At 44.2% G+C, this 13,821-nt stretch overlaps 1 protein-coding gene across 3 annotated transcripts; it reads right to left on the bottom strand.

Moving 5' to 3' along the window:
- Nucleotides 1-992: 992 nt before the first annotated feature.
- Nucleotides 993-6,845, bottom strand: abcf2a (ATP-binding cassette, sub-family F (GCN20), member 2a). Of its 3 annotated transcripts, none has more exons than XM_076973036.1 (15): nt 6,693-6,845; nt 5,405-5,560; nt 4,936-5,148; nt 4,648-4,830; nt 4,217-4,388; nt 3,843-3,938; nt 3,491-3,593; nt 3,294-3,389; nt 3,053-3,172; nt 2,882-2,971; nt 2,502-2,612; nt 2,293-2,355; nt 1,994-2,122; nt 1,625-1,828; nt 993-1,517 (listed from the first exon to the last, which is right to left on the bottom strand). In XM_076973036.1, the coding sequence occupies exons 2-15, from the start codon at nt 5,544-5,546 to the stop codon at nt 1,410-1,412; spliced, it is 1,830 nt and encodes a 609-aa protein (XP_076829151.1). In that variant the 5' UTR covers nt 5,547-5,560; nt 6,693-6,845; the 3' UTR covers nt 993-1,409. The 3 variants fall into 3 exon arrangements, with proteins under 3 accessions (XP_076829151.1, XP_076829152.1, XP_076829153.1); XM_076973037.1 differs by having other exon boundaries at nt 6,687-6,770; XM_076973038.1 differs by lacking the exon at nt 6,693-6,845 and adding an exon at nt 5,701-5,865.
- Between the last annotated feature and the right edge of the window lie 6,976 nt (nt 6,846-13,821).

Below are 13,821 nucleotides of genomic sequence, written 5' to 3'. Positions count from 1 at the left end.
TGTCAGACGGGCCAAACTGAGAATGAGTATAAACGTGAGTACTAGCAGTCTGTTTTGGAGCTCCCCCTGGTGGCCACCCCAGGCTTGGCATACACAAATCCAGTGTGATTCAGTTCTATTTATCATGCAAGTACGTATATTCTGTGGGACGTACACATCCAAACAGCACAGTGAAGACCAGCAGGAATCCAAATGCAAGGTAGAGGAGTCGGATGTACTCAATACATTTTCAAACTGGCTCGCTGCTAAATCAGAGAACAGACCAGACAAAATGTGTTAAACCTCGACTTCAGTGTCTTAGTCAGGCTTACAGATACGTTTTCCTGTAAATACCCATAATCATGTTTCTCACCAGAAAGTGCTATTACACCCCCGTTAGTTGAATTAAACAGAAGGAAAGAAATGCGTTAGCAGATGTTTCATTGTATTAATTTGTTTTTCTATAAATGAAATCATGGACATTTTTGTTTGTTCCAAGAGCAACTATGTATTTTCTGTAAGATGTAAGTCTAATTTACACACTTCAGAAGACACAATTTCAGTATTCTTGGCAGCATAACCGAGAGTAACATAGAAAGTATGTTACAGAGTAACACACACTCCATTTAGCAACACACATGTACACACACACAACCTTTCTGATGAACATCCGACGGACATTTTTGTCCTCCCAGATGCTTCCAGTCAGCCCATCAAAACTGACCCTGGTGGGCTGTGTGGTGGACAATACCAGCACTATGTATTCTGCTGTGGCATATGTATTAATGTCTTTACACAGACATTAGTGAGCTAAACAGTGAGCATGAACGATGACCTGAAAATGCTTTTCTAGCACATGGTATGGAATTTAAAATGTCACTGGGATTGTAAAATCACCATATTTCCCCTCATGTGGCTGGATATCCAAGTAACAAACAGACCGCTAAAGCAGCGTAGCGAGCCGCCATGGGCAGGAACGCACAGGCAAAACAGCAATCAAGCAAATCTGAGTGTATCAGCAAAAGTACTTTATTTCACTTACAACTCAGACAATTCTATTATTGCAGATACAGCATTAAATAATACTTGAAAAATAAAAGCGCTCTTTAAGAGCCTTGTACATTACTAGGGTGGGGTTAACCCCAACCCTAGAAATTACTTCTGTAATATTTAAGCCATTGTCCTCCTGTGAAATGAATATTCTATTAAAATGTGTACTGGTACAACCGCATAATTTTTTTCTCAATTATTTTATATTTTTAGATAATTCAGAAATGATGCTTAAACAGAAAAAACACTCAAAAACAGTCAAACTGTGGCTGACGGTGACAGGATGTTCCAGCCATAGTTGTGAGGATGCTCTTCTGGTTAGGTGACTGAACATGCGTGGTGAGGAAGCCATTTTAGATGGACAATGCAGTGTGTATGGATCATGCATTTTTGTCAATTTTGGATTTCAGATGTTCTTTGTAGGCCAAGATGTCCCTGTTCCACTTGGTGATGGTCTGCTTTTCACAAACCCAGATCTCCCGAGCAACCTATGGAGAACAAAAACAAGCTGAAAGTTTGTCTGCATCATTCAAAAATCACAACTACTGTGCAGAACCCGGTGTTCATCGTTTTTTTTTTTAATAAACAAAAGTACCTGCTGGATAAGTCTGAAGTCGTGGCTGACTAGCATCATGCCTCCTTCAAACTCATTGATGGCGTCGGCCAGCGCGTCAATGGTCTCGATGTCCAGGTGGTTGGTGGGTTCGTCCAGGAAGAGCATGTGGGGGTTCTGCCAAGCCAGCCAGGCGAAGCACACGCGGCACTTCTGACCGTCGGAGAGGTTCCTGATGGGACTGACCTGAGATCAGACGCAGTTGCTAGTGTGAGGGGACATTATACCAGCAGACACTTTGGGAGACGTTGCAGCGAATGCTGCAGTTCAGGGTCTCAAATCAAACCAAGTGTTGGGGTCTCTTGGTTTCTGACCATGCCGTATATCTCTGGGCCACAGAAGGAAACTGACCTGCTGTTTGCCAGTGAGTCCGTAGCGCCCGATGATCTTCCTCATCTCCTCTTTCTCTTTGATCTCTGGGTAGCACTTCATCATGTACTCCAGAGGGGACAGATCCAGCTCCAACTGCTCCGTCAGGTGCTGCGGAGGAAGAGACGCTCCAGTTACGCCAACTGTCCAACCCTAACCCACCTAACCATGACCCATGACCCTGACCAACACCACCACTGAAGGCTGCTTTTGGTCCAGTAGTTATTCTGCATCAGTTTAAAACACAGACGACAGAAGTGTGCCGGGCTGCTTGGTTGTACCTGGTGATATCTACCGATCTTTACGTGAGAGTGCTTCCGAATCATCCCGTCAGTGGGGAGGAGCTTAAAGGACAATGAAGACAAAAAAAAAAAAAACAAAAGATCCAGAATTAATCAAGCAAAAACTAAAAATTCCAAGACTCCACACCAACACTGAACTGAGGCACCTTATGCAACAGACCCAGACCACCACTCTCCCCTTCACACACCTCTCCAGTAAGCAGCTTCAGCAGTGTTGATTTGCCAGCTCCATTGGGGCCCACCAGGGCCACTCTGGTATCCAAGTCAATTCCAAACTCCAGGTTTTTGTAAATGAACGGCTGAATTAAAAAAAACATCCAAAACAGAACAAAGAGAAAATTATTTGCACCCAAACATTAGTGTGAGGAGTCTGCTCCAGTACATGGTGTCCAAGGGTGAATTAAAATAAAAATAAAAAAATATATATAATACATTGCTAGGTACTGTTCTCTAGAAAAAACCTTTTGCAGAAAACAAGCAAGCAAGCATGTTTCTAGCATGCTGTGAAATGTAAAACATTTGATGATTGATGGATACAGCGCTGAACAGGCGTGATTGGCGTTCATACCGTATCTTCGGAATATCTGAAGCGAACGTTTTGGACCATGATGACGGGGGGAGGGATCTTCCCACAGGGAGGAAAATAAAACGACAGCGTCTGGACAGAAGAGGCAGCCGCTCTCAACATGAAGTGTCCACCATTTCAGAAGCTGTATTATGACGGGCAACATTCACTCACCTTATCGTTCACTACACGCTCAGTTAGCCCCGACGCCACCATCTTCTGTAGCGTTTTCTCCTTGCTCTGAGCCTGCCGCGCCAGCTTGGCCGAGCCGTGGCCGAACCGCGCGACGTAGTTCTGAAGGGTTCATGAAGAGTCATGTTTAGCAGCAGGAGAAAGATGGAGGGAGTGCGTGTTCTGCTCCAAGAGACCAGTGCAGGACTGCAACCAAAGTAACCAACCATGAGCTCCACCTCACCTTCATGTGAGCCATCTGGTCCTGCTCCCAGTTATAACGCTTCATCTGGTTCTCCTCCATCTCCTCTCTCGTTTTCACATACTGGTCATAATTACCCTTCACAAAGACACAGACATCGTTACAACTTCCCTTAGACCCACGTGTGGGCGTGTGTGGACGTTTGTGTGCATGCACGTTGAGTGTGAGCTCGTTCTTACTGTGTAATATTTTAGCTTGCGTTGGTGCAGGTGCATGATATTGGTGCACACACCGTTGAGGAAGTCTTGAGAGTGGGAGATCAACACCAGAATTCGTTTGAATCTGTAAGACAAACGAGGTTTACGTGCCAAAATAGAGAACGGGGAGTTTTCTAGGAACTCTGTGGCACGGATGTGCCAACAGATCAGATAAACGCTTCGGTGTGGTTTTTGTCAAAGCACCGGCCGCACTGAGAAATGCACTGCTGGGCGTCGGAGCTACAATTCGGCCTTTTGTTCACATCATGTCAGCGAGTTCAAGAATCATGACAGACGTGAGACTGTCAACCCAAGAGATGGAGAGCAAACCTACTCCTTCAGTTCCTCCTCCAGCCACACGCAGGCGTCGAGGTCCAGGTGGTTCGTGGGTTCATCCAGGAGCAGCATGAAGGGCTTAAGGAAAAGGGCCCTGAAGATGAGGGGAAACACACACACACACACACACGCCACCAGGATGAGTTAACACGTATACATACAACAATCACCTGAACATTAAAACAAAGCTGCAGAAATCAGATTTACGCTTCGGATAGTTTTTGTCACCACGCGACCGCAGTGGCGAATTTCCGCCATGTGGCAGCGCTATCATTCGGCCTTTTGTTGCATCATCTTTCAGCAGAACCGAGCTCAGGTACCGTCTCCTGGCAGATAAAGCTTCGTTTGGCTTGGCAGAGGGCGGGGCCTTACCTGGCCAGGGCCACACGCATGCGCCAGCCCCCGCTGAAGTCTTTCAGCCTCTTTCGCTGCATGGCTGCGGTGAAGCCCAGCCCGTGGAGGATTCGGGAGGCGCGCATCTCTGCCTTGTCCGCGTCCAGCTCCTCCAGCCGCTCGTACAACTCCATCAGCTTCTCACACTCCGCTGGGGGCAGAAGGAGGTGCGAGATGAAGAGGTACAGTAAGTAACGTTTCCCCTAATAGTGAGGCTAGAGACCAAAGATCTGCAGTCTGGTAATGTCACTCAGTGCGTTACCACCAACTCCATCAAGGAGAGCAGTTAGAAAGAGGTCTGTGCTATACCACGCCTAGGAAAGGATGCCATTACGAACAGGACGGCTCCCATGAAAACGTGGTCTTTAATTCAAGCGTGAGTGAGCAGTGCGTTCTGCGGTGGAGCGTACAGTCTTCGTGAGCGAGTCTCTCCGCCTCCTTCTCCAGTCTGATCCTCTCCTGGTCCACCTCCATGACACACTGCAGCGCCGTCTTCTCGCTGGGAGCCATCTCGCGCGTCAGGTGGTAAATGTCAATGTGCTCCGGGATGGGCACCTCTCTGAGGCCGATGGCCGACAGCAGCATCGATTTACCTGGTGACAAAGTGGAGGGTCAGGAAGACGCCCAGCCGCACCACAGATGCCCCGTGCACCCGCCCCCATGCGTTCACCAGTACCCACCCAACCCCACACACTCACCCGTCCCGTTCAGTCCGATGAGACCGTAACGGCGGCCCGAGTTCAGCTCCAGGCAGGTGTCACTCAGCAGCTCCTGGCCGTGGAAGGTCAGAGACAGGCTGCTAATATGCACGTCGGTGCTGTTGGGGTGAGAGGCCAGCACCCCCGTCACCGCACGGGCCTCCATCTTTCTCAGCTCAAACTCATCCAGCTCCTGAGTCAGGCTGTCGACCCCTGGCAGGAACATCAGAGCGGTAACCTCCTCATTCAGGATGCATATGAAATCTTATTACATTTCATATAATAATGGTATGCTTTGTCAAAAAAAAAAAAAAAAGTATATTTTTTTATACCAAATGCAACAGGAATAACTGTACAGTTTCACTATAGCCTGAATCAGTGTAGTGGGGGAACAACTTCACAACATATTCACAGGACAGATGTTCTGCCTCCATTTGAGGAAAATCCTGAGTTTGAGGACAGTCCTCACCGTTAACCTCGGTTGTGTCCTGCTCCTGGCCATCAACTCTCTCCCCATCGCCATTCAGATCTTCGGGTTTCTTGGGCCGTTGTCGGGCCTTGGCCGCCTGTTTCTTTTTTGCGGCTTTTTTCTTCGCCAAATCAGACGGCATTGCAGCTGTGGCACCTGTAAGAGGCAGACAAGACAGACGGTACAGCAAGCAAACGTGTAATATCACACAGTGTGTCCTCACAGAAACACCGGCACCCTTTATTCCAGTCAGTACCGAACACACCGGTACTGAACACACGACACGCTCTCCTCACTTTTACTTTCATGGCGTGAAACCGTCGCGGTAATGTCGGCCAGACATGCTGAGGCGGTGGAGCCGCTACCGACGGAACCTCCAGGAGACCCTCCCAGCTCACCCAGAAAACAGCCGTAGATGCGCCGAACGAGCACACGGACGCCGCGTATTGAACCAACGGCGAAGCTGAGAGGACATGTGGCTAATGCGTAGAAGATTTAACGGAGCGGACACGTTATTAGTGCTCGAAGGGCCCACAGCGACGCTCCTCCACGCTAGCCCCGCTAACGCTAACTACGCTAGCCACGCTAACGTTAACCGCGCTAACGCTAGCCCCGCTAACGCTAACTACGCTAATGCTAACCGCGCTAACGCCAACTACGCTAATGCTAACCGCGCTAACGCCAACTACGCTAATGCTAACCGCGCTAACGCCAACTACGCTAATGCTAACCGCGCTAACGCCAACTACGCTAATGCTAACCGCGCTAACGCCAACTACGCTAATGCTAACCGCGCTAACGCCAACTACGCTAATGCTAACCGCGCTAACGCCAACTACGCTAATGCTAACCGCGCTAACGCCAACTACGCTAATGCTAACCGCGCTAACGCCAACTACGCTAATGCTAACCGCGCTAACGCCAACTACGCTAATGCTAACCGCGCTAACGCTAGCCACCCAGTAACGCCGCTAATTAGTCTAGAAACCTTTGGGTGGCCGAAGCGTCTGACCGTGTAGTGCCCGGTGTGGGATTAACGGACAGGACGCTCGTAATCCCGACGGAGAGCCCGGATTACGCGAGCACATCGCGGGTTCGTGGTCTAACGTCTCCGCCACCGGCCGCGTTGCGCTCCCGCGACATGCTCCTACCGGCCTAGGCGGTCGCGCCGCGCTACCGGGGACCGGGACCCACATCACACCGCCCGGACCGACCCGGTACCGAGTCACACTTTTGTTGTAACGGCCCGGCCGGGTGGTGATGGCGGACCGGTCCTCCTCACCGTTACCTTTTGTTCCTCTTCGTCCCGAGCAGCCGAGCAGCGCTAGCGGCACAGACGCGGTCTCATGGCACACATCACAGCGCGCGTGTCCTCAATACCGGCACGCTGGCCAATCACGTTTTGCGGACGCGATGACGCCCCGCCCCCGGGAGTTGGCGCCGCAGCTGCGTGGGCCTGACGTCATGCGATCGGAATTCATGACGACAAAGGCCATATATGTAATGCTGCAGCCCGGAGCCCCGGTGGGCGTGGGTAAAGGGCGTATCATGTGTCAATCATTTTCGAATGCAGCCAATCAGATACTAGACTTTCGTTGTCAATCAATTTTTATTAAGCCAATTATCAGCCAGAGTTAGCTGTCAATCATTTTTTAATGCAGCCAATCATCTTAACAGATCTGCCAAAAGAAGGCGGAAACTGCACGGAGAAGCTCTTTAAACAGAAGTATATGCCGCTCTTACACAAAAGTAGCTGAATAAAAACATTAGAAGAGCCACGACTTTAGACATTTTTAAATCAAAGTTTAAAATACTTCTCACTTATTTTTCTGGAACGGCACTTTAATGTTTTTTTCCCTTTATTGCACGTATTGCATCATTTACATCATACATATATGTGGCGAGTGTAAATTGTTAGCGGAGGGGAGGTGTAAATGGACACAAATTAAGTATTATATCGCAATCGATCGCAAAGTATAAGCGCCTCCGCCGAGCAGAGCGTTGAGGAGCGATTTCGATTGGAGGATCGTGCTCTATTTTTTATTATTAATTTTTAACTGATGCTGGTCCAGCGTGTCGCGTGCCACTGATTATGCCTCGGCGTGCCAACGGTGGCCCGCGTCCCATAGGTTGCCGACCCCTGCTGTAGAGCCTTTGAATATTAAAACCATTGTCGAAATTAAGCTCAGATGTGACCAGTAATGTAGCGCAAGTAAAAGAAGAACACGATCACACAGTCTCATTGAAAATGTAGGAGTTAATGAATAAAGTGCACCAACGCAAAACCCGTGACATAATCCAAATAAAGTTTGAAGACCAGTATTGTTTTGATATAATCAGGCATTGCTTTTAATCCTCATAATTATGGAGAGCTAGCTATTGTATGCTCACCGTGTACATCTTTCGCCAAGAGAAATTCGTGGGCAGAGTTTAATTACATCTTTGCGGGAGTCATTGAGTTGGATTAACTCTGATTTGATCAACTCTGTCCGATAACTCCCAACACTCCATCGTCATTTGATTATATCAAAACAATACTAGTCTTCAAACTTTATTTGGATTATGTCACGGGTTTTGCGTTGGTGCACTTTATTCATTAACTCCTACATTTTCAATGAGACTGTGTGATCGCGTCCTTCTTTTACTTTACTTGCTGAGCTTAATTTCGACAATGGTTATAATATTCAAAGGCTCTACAGCAGGGGTCGGCAACCTATGGCACGCGGGCCACCGTTGGCACGCCGAGGCATAATCAGTGGCACGCGACACGCTGGACCAGCATCGGCAAAAAAATTATTAATAAAAAATAGAGCACGATCCTCCAATCGAAATCGCTCCTCAACGCTCTGCTCGGCGGAGGCGCTTATACATGGCGATCGATCGCGATATAATACATAATTTGTGTCCATTTACACCTCCCCTCCGCTACCAATTTACACTCGCCACATATATGTATGATGTAAATGATGCAATACGTGCAATAAAGGAAAAAACATTAAAGTGCCGTTCCAGAAAAATAAGTGAGAAGTATTTTAAACTTTGATTTTAAAATGTCTAAAGTCATGGCTCTTCTAATGTTTCTATTCAGCTACTTTTGTGTAAGAGCGGCATATACTTCTGTTTAAAGAGCTTCTCCGTGCAGTTTCCGCCTTCTTTTGGCAGATCTGTTAAGATTGGCTGCATTAAAAAATGATTGACAGCTAACTCTGGCTGATAATTGGCTTAATAAAAATTGATTGACAACGAAAGTCTAGTATCTGATTGGCTGCATTCGAAAATGATTGACACATGATACGCCCTTTACCCACGCCCACAGGGGCTCCGGCCTGCAGCATTACCCTTCTCACAAAGGCGGTCGCGAAATTATAAAGTGACGCTTAAAAGCGGATTTCTTTCTACGAGATTGAGTGTCAACAGTGGAAGGATATAAGCATGACCTTTACCTCAGACTGGAGCTAGGCTGATTATTCAAATTAAGATTGTTTTCTTGAACACAAGAAATATACACGATAGCTGTATTAAGTAATAACGTAAACATTAAACATCATTGTCCACCAAATATAAACTGTGTACTTGGAAGCAACATCTAACTTAACAAGGAATACAAATAAGATCATGAATTTAAAGATGTAAATGTTTTGTTCAAAACAATATCAAGTACTTGAATTGTTTCAATTAGTCACAAGAGTCTCAGGAACATCTGGGACCAGGTGCACGGAATAGTTTACACCATATCAATAACACCATAGTTATTTGCTCCAGTCATTTGCTGATGTAACTGTAAGGGAATTTCCCTCAGACCTAGTTGGGGGGGGGGGGGGCAAATTTCAGCTACTGCCGCCACACAGCGGTGTGGGTACCGTCCTGTGCTGTTGGCAAAAGAGTTGCAGGGTTGTGACCTACATCACGTAAGGCGTTCACTGCTTTCTGCAGGGAGGGAGCCCTGCCTGTCACAGGATCTAATCTGGCTGAATAGTAAGATACTGGTCACAGTACAGTACAGTATGCAGTATAACATCATGTGGTTGTACCAATACACAAGTCATGCAACCTTGCTTCTCATCTGCTGTTTGCATGAATGGGAGATCTAGATTAGGCACACAACACGTTAGAAAATGTTACAGGTACGCATGACCTGCCTGCAGGCATGCAAAATCTGTTTGCTTACGGCCATCAGCTCAGAAACAGGACACCCTTCAAGGATGTAGCTGCAGGAACGCAGAACATCTATCACAACTTAGGGAAAATTTGACATACCACAGTGTCGAGGCGACACGTGCCAATGCTCACACAGTCCGAAGGGCACAACTGTAGGAGTTCCACAGTGCTAAACTACTATGATTCTAGGCAATGTCACAACCAAATGCTCAGCCATACACAACAACAGGACGATTGTTTTTCCAGGTAAAGTGTCTCTAGAGACTTCGGCAAGTTACATGTGGGCATGCGGACGACATGCATACCACCATCTTCCAAAGAAGTGGCACGGGTGCTGTTATCCAGTGATGATGGCGCCCGCCTTTCATTCAATGTTAGGGAATAAAACAGAACACATACAAGGCACCCTGCAGAGACAAAGGTGATCATTTTTGGGTCACACACACATGCCTGGGTAATACCACGGTTGTCATCTTTGGGACCTGTGGACTGGCCTGAAGACAGGAACAGGGCTGTCACTTGCTTTCTCAACAGGGGACCCAACATCATTTAAGATTTTCACAACAATATCTCCAGCATTATAGAGCACACGAAACAGGCAGTCTCTGCCCCACTTGAGACGGGTCAGGTCCCTGGGTGATATGGCAGAGTATTTGTAAGAACTGGCGAACTTGGCTGGTCACAGTATGCACCCCTATACTTATAGGTTTGATCTTGTTATTTGTTTGCGAGCCTTGTCTCCTGACTCTTCTAAGAGTTGGGGTAGCACGAGCTACCCCTTTTCGGGTGATTCTCATGAAGCTGCAGGGAACATGTCCAGGACATTTTTTTTTAATCAATACTTAATTCATAAAAACTCTGATATTTTGTGTAAATCAAATAGGGAGTACTGTATGGATCAATTGTTTTCATCATCATATAAAATGATTTTTATATAAATTGAATAAAAAATATATGGAAATTCTCATTACCGTTATGTGTCCGTACCCCTTCTTTCTAATTGTAAGTTAAACCATATAAAAATTATTAATAATATTAAATAAATAAAATAGGGTAAAGTCATTTAAAATCTCTATATTTATACATAATATAAATATTTTTTGTGTTGAATCAAAAAAGGTACTTGATTTTGTACAAAATAAGCGTGTCCGAACCAATTTTTTCTCATTACCGTTTCATGATTTCACCCCCTATAAAAAGAACACTGTGCCTTTTAAATTGATCAGCTATCCCATGATGTATCACTTCAGAGACAAGATTCAAAATGGAGACAAAGTCAGTTGGTCACTCTTCTCTCCCTTTGTGAAATTTGTGTTAATATTGATAAATCTGTCCTCAGTTACACTGTCTATTATCATCACCATTATGGTTTAATACTTATTACTTTTAAAAATATAAAAACATATTATTTCATGAATGGTATCACAATATAAGGCTTTGACATCTGGAAAAGTTATAGGTTGCTAGCATGTTAGCATTTTAAGTTATTTGTGGAATTAGCCAAGAGCATCTCATTACCGTTACTCCATATTCTCATTACCATGCATTGTGAGGGCCATAACGGTAATGAGAACCATTGAGCTGGTAATGAGATTCTTATGTAAGACTGCTAAAAAAGGCATTTAACACATTTTATATAATTTATATTTATTTATTATTAATTATTATTATTTATTTATATCTTTTCTGCCACAAAGTACTAATATTTACTATATCTTGCTCCAAGTGCATAATAAGGTCAAGTCATTGACTCATGCTTAACTTTTAATTTATATATTAATAGTATAATGCTGGAGTTTAAAATGTTATGTTTATGTTAACATTTTTACAAGCATATGCACAAGTTTTGCTTTACCTGTCATGCTACGGCCCCTGCCCCCTCCCCTTTGGACATGTGTTTATGTTGTCTACGTCTAGTCATCTGTACAGATAAGTGTACTTGTGGTATACTTTAAGCATACGAGAAGGATATACCAAGTACATTGATAGCATATAGATGAGTATACTAGTTTTATACTATAAAGTGTACTTTTGAAAACTTAAAATGAACTTTAAAGTATACTTTTATAAACTAGAAATGTTCCAATTTAGTCAGAAAAAGTATTAAATTGGTATACTTTCTAGTACACTTAAAGTATATGTAGTATACTTGCTATACTTATACTGAAGTATACTTAATAAAATGAACTTTAAGTATACTACTTTTTGCTAAGGGAAGGGTGAAAGACTGGGGTGACAGCTTCAGCCCAAAGATGATCACATTGTAGTCTTCAATGTTTACTGTTTCTTTGTCATATGTTTCAATGAAATTTGCTTGTTTCTGGTTCCATATTGTGTTACACAATTGTCTTAACTCGGTTTCATTACCGTTACATTTATTCTCATTACCGTTCTATTGTGTCCTCATTACCGTTATGGATCTAAAATGGTAATTTTTTTTAAAGAGTTTCACATCTTATCATAACTTTTGTTCATTTTACTATAGTATATCCCTCACCTGTTGTCCACATGAGTTTTTGATCAAACAAATTCTAAGATCATTTCCATCAGTTAAAAAATTAAAATATATATTACAAATTGTGTATCGGTAATGAGAGTTGCTTAACTATAAATAAATAAAAAAACAAGATCAAAGTAATTGTCAAGGACTGTGCTGTTAAGTTGATGGGGTATGTTGTGGAAATATGAAATAAATCATAAAAAAAAATTTTGAACCATTGATCTAGCTTCGTCATTTACTGTAACGGTGATGAGAATTATCCTGGCAATAGACATTCTATTTTAGGTTCTCAACTTGAAAAAATGCTGCAATGAGGTGAAATTTTTTTTATGTTAATGTGAAGGTCTTCGTGAGAATCACCCTTTCAGTTTTCTGTACAGGACTAAGGAGTTCCAGATGGTGACCAACGTGACGGAGGACTTTGATGAAGATCTACCGGACCAGATGATGATTAGGGCTGTGACGGTATGGATTTTTTCTTACCGCGGTGAAAGAGCAACGTATAACCGCGGTAACCCGAAAAATAAAATAAAATGAATAAATTATAGTTTATAAAAAAAACATGCACTTTTAAATTAACAAAAACTTAATTTGTCGTAAATACGCAAAATTATGGCCATAATATTGTTAATAATGACGTGAATAACGTTAACTATAAATATCTTATTTTTCCGTCTTCATCATGTAGGCCTACCTTGCAAGACAAACCAACAAGTTCATTTTGTCCGGTTTAAAGTACGATCTAAACGAGGTGGCAATGTTGCCTGCCGTGCTGAATACACACCCCGATGGAGTGCTCGTTACACAAACGTCATATATTTTCTGGCAATGTTTGACAGAAGAGGGAATCCATTTTGATTTTTCCGCCACCGGGCAAGTGGGTCCGAATGCGAATCGAGGGCTTCCTCCTACAAATACGTGGCGAGTTCAGTGTCCGCACCGGGCCAAAAGCCACGTATATCTACTAAACTGAATACATTTAACTGAACTGGGGTGAGTTTCCCAAAACGTTCTTAGCGCCAAGTACTTCGCGTACGTAAGTACGAGGTTACGAAGTACTTCGCGCTAAGAACATTTTGGGAAACTCACCCCTGATCAGTTTGTGTGGAATTCCGACTTGTCACGTTATTCAGCACATAAATACGATACAGATAATATTGTCGATTTATGTTTCTATGCATAAATAAGAGATTGACTTTAATTATCCATCACGGCAAACGGCACGGCATTATCATATGTCCAAAGCCACACTGGCTCAAGGGTGTTAATTATTTTAAATAAAATACGCACTGGCTGTACCGAAGTTCACCTCTGACCACATGACTTCGCAGTATTACAGCAGTATTATGTCTAAATATCTAGTTAAGACAAAACTAGAGTGCTCAATGAACTAAGTTAATCACTGTAACTCCCGAATATCATCTGTAGCGTCTTTATGCGTGTGCAAACGAGGGGAGTCGGAATTCGGCACAACACATGAAAAAAACTCCGTCGTGCCTGCTGCTCGCGTGTGCTAAATGAAAATGAGCACTTTCTTCTTTGAGTCACAACTTTGTCCTACCACCTGATTAACTTTCTGCTCCACCCCTGACGGGTGAAGAAATCTACAGAAAAGCTGCAGCCCATTATAAACCGCATGGTTCAAATCGTGGGGGGAAAAGTAGCTTATACTCCGGAAAATACGGTAATCACGCACAAAAATCCAGCACCCCCCCACCCATCCCCCAAACCCCATTTATTTAATGGACTGTTCCTCTCG

This window comes from Brachyhypopomus gauderio, chromosome 14, assembly GCF_052324685.1.
Source record: "Brachyhypopomus gauderio isolate BG-103 chromosome 14, BGAUD_0.2, whole genome shotgun sequence".
Taxonomy (NCBI): domain Eukaryota; kingdom Metazoa; phylum Chordata; class Actinopteri; order Gymnotiformes; family Hypopomidae; genus Brachyhypopomus; species Brachyhypopomus gauderio.
This window is presented reverse-complemented; position numbering and strand designations above follow the sequence as displayed.

Bases quoted from the DNA above. Each gene is read 5' to 3' on its own strand.
- abcf2a (XM_076973036.1), bottom strand. From the start codon at position 5,546: ATGCCGTCTGATTTGGCGAAGAAAAAAGCCGCAAAAAAGAAACAGGCG. The intron at 3,390-3,490 runs GTAAGAACGAGC...GTCTTTGTGAAG, and splicing joins GCAAGCTAAAATATTACACA to GGTAATTATGACCAGTATGT. The intron at 3,173-3,293 runs GTGAGGTGGAGC...TGAACCCTTCAG, and splicing joins ACCAGATGGCTCACATGAAG to AACTACGTCGCGCGGTTCGG.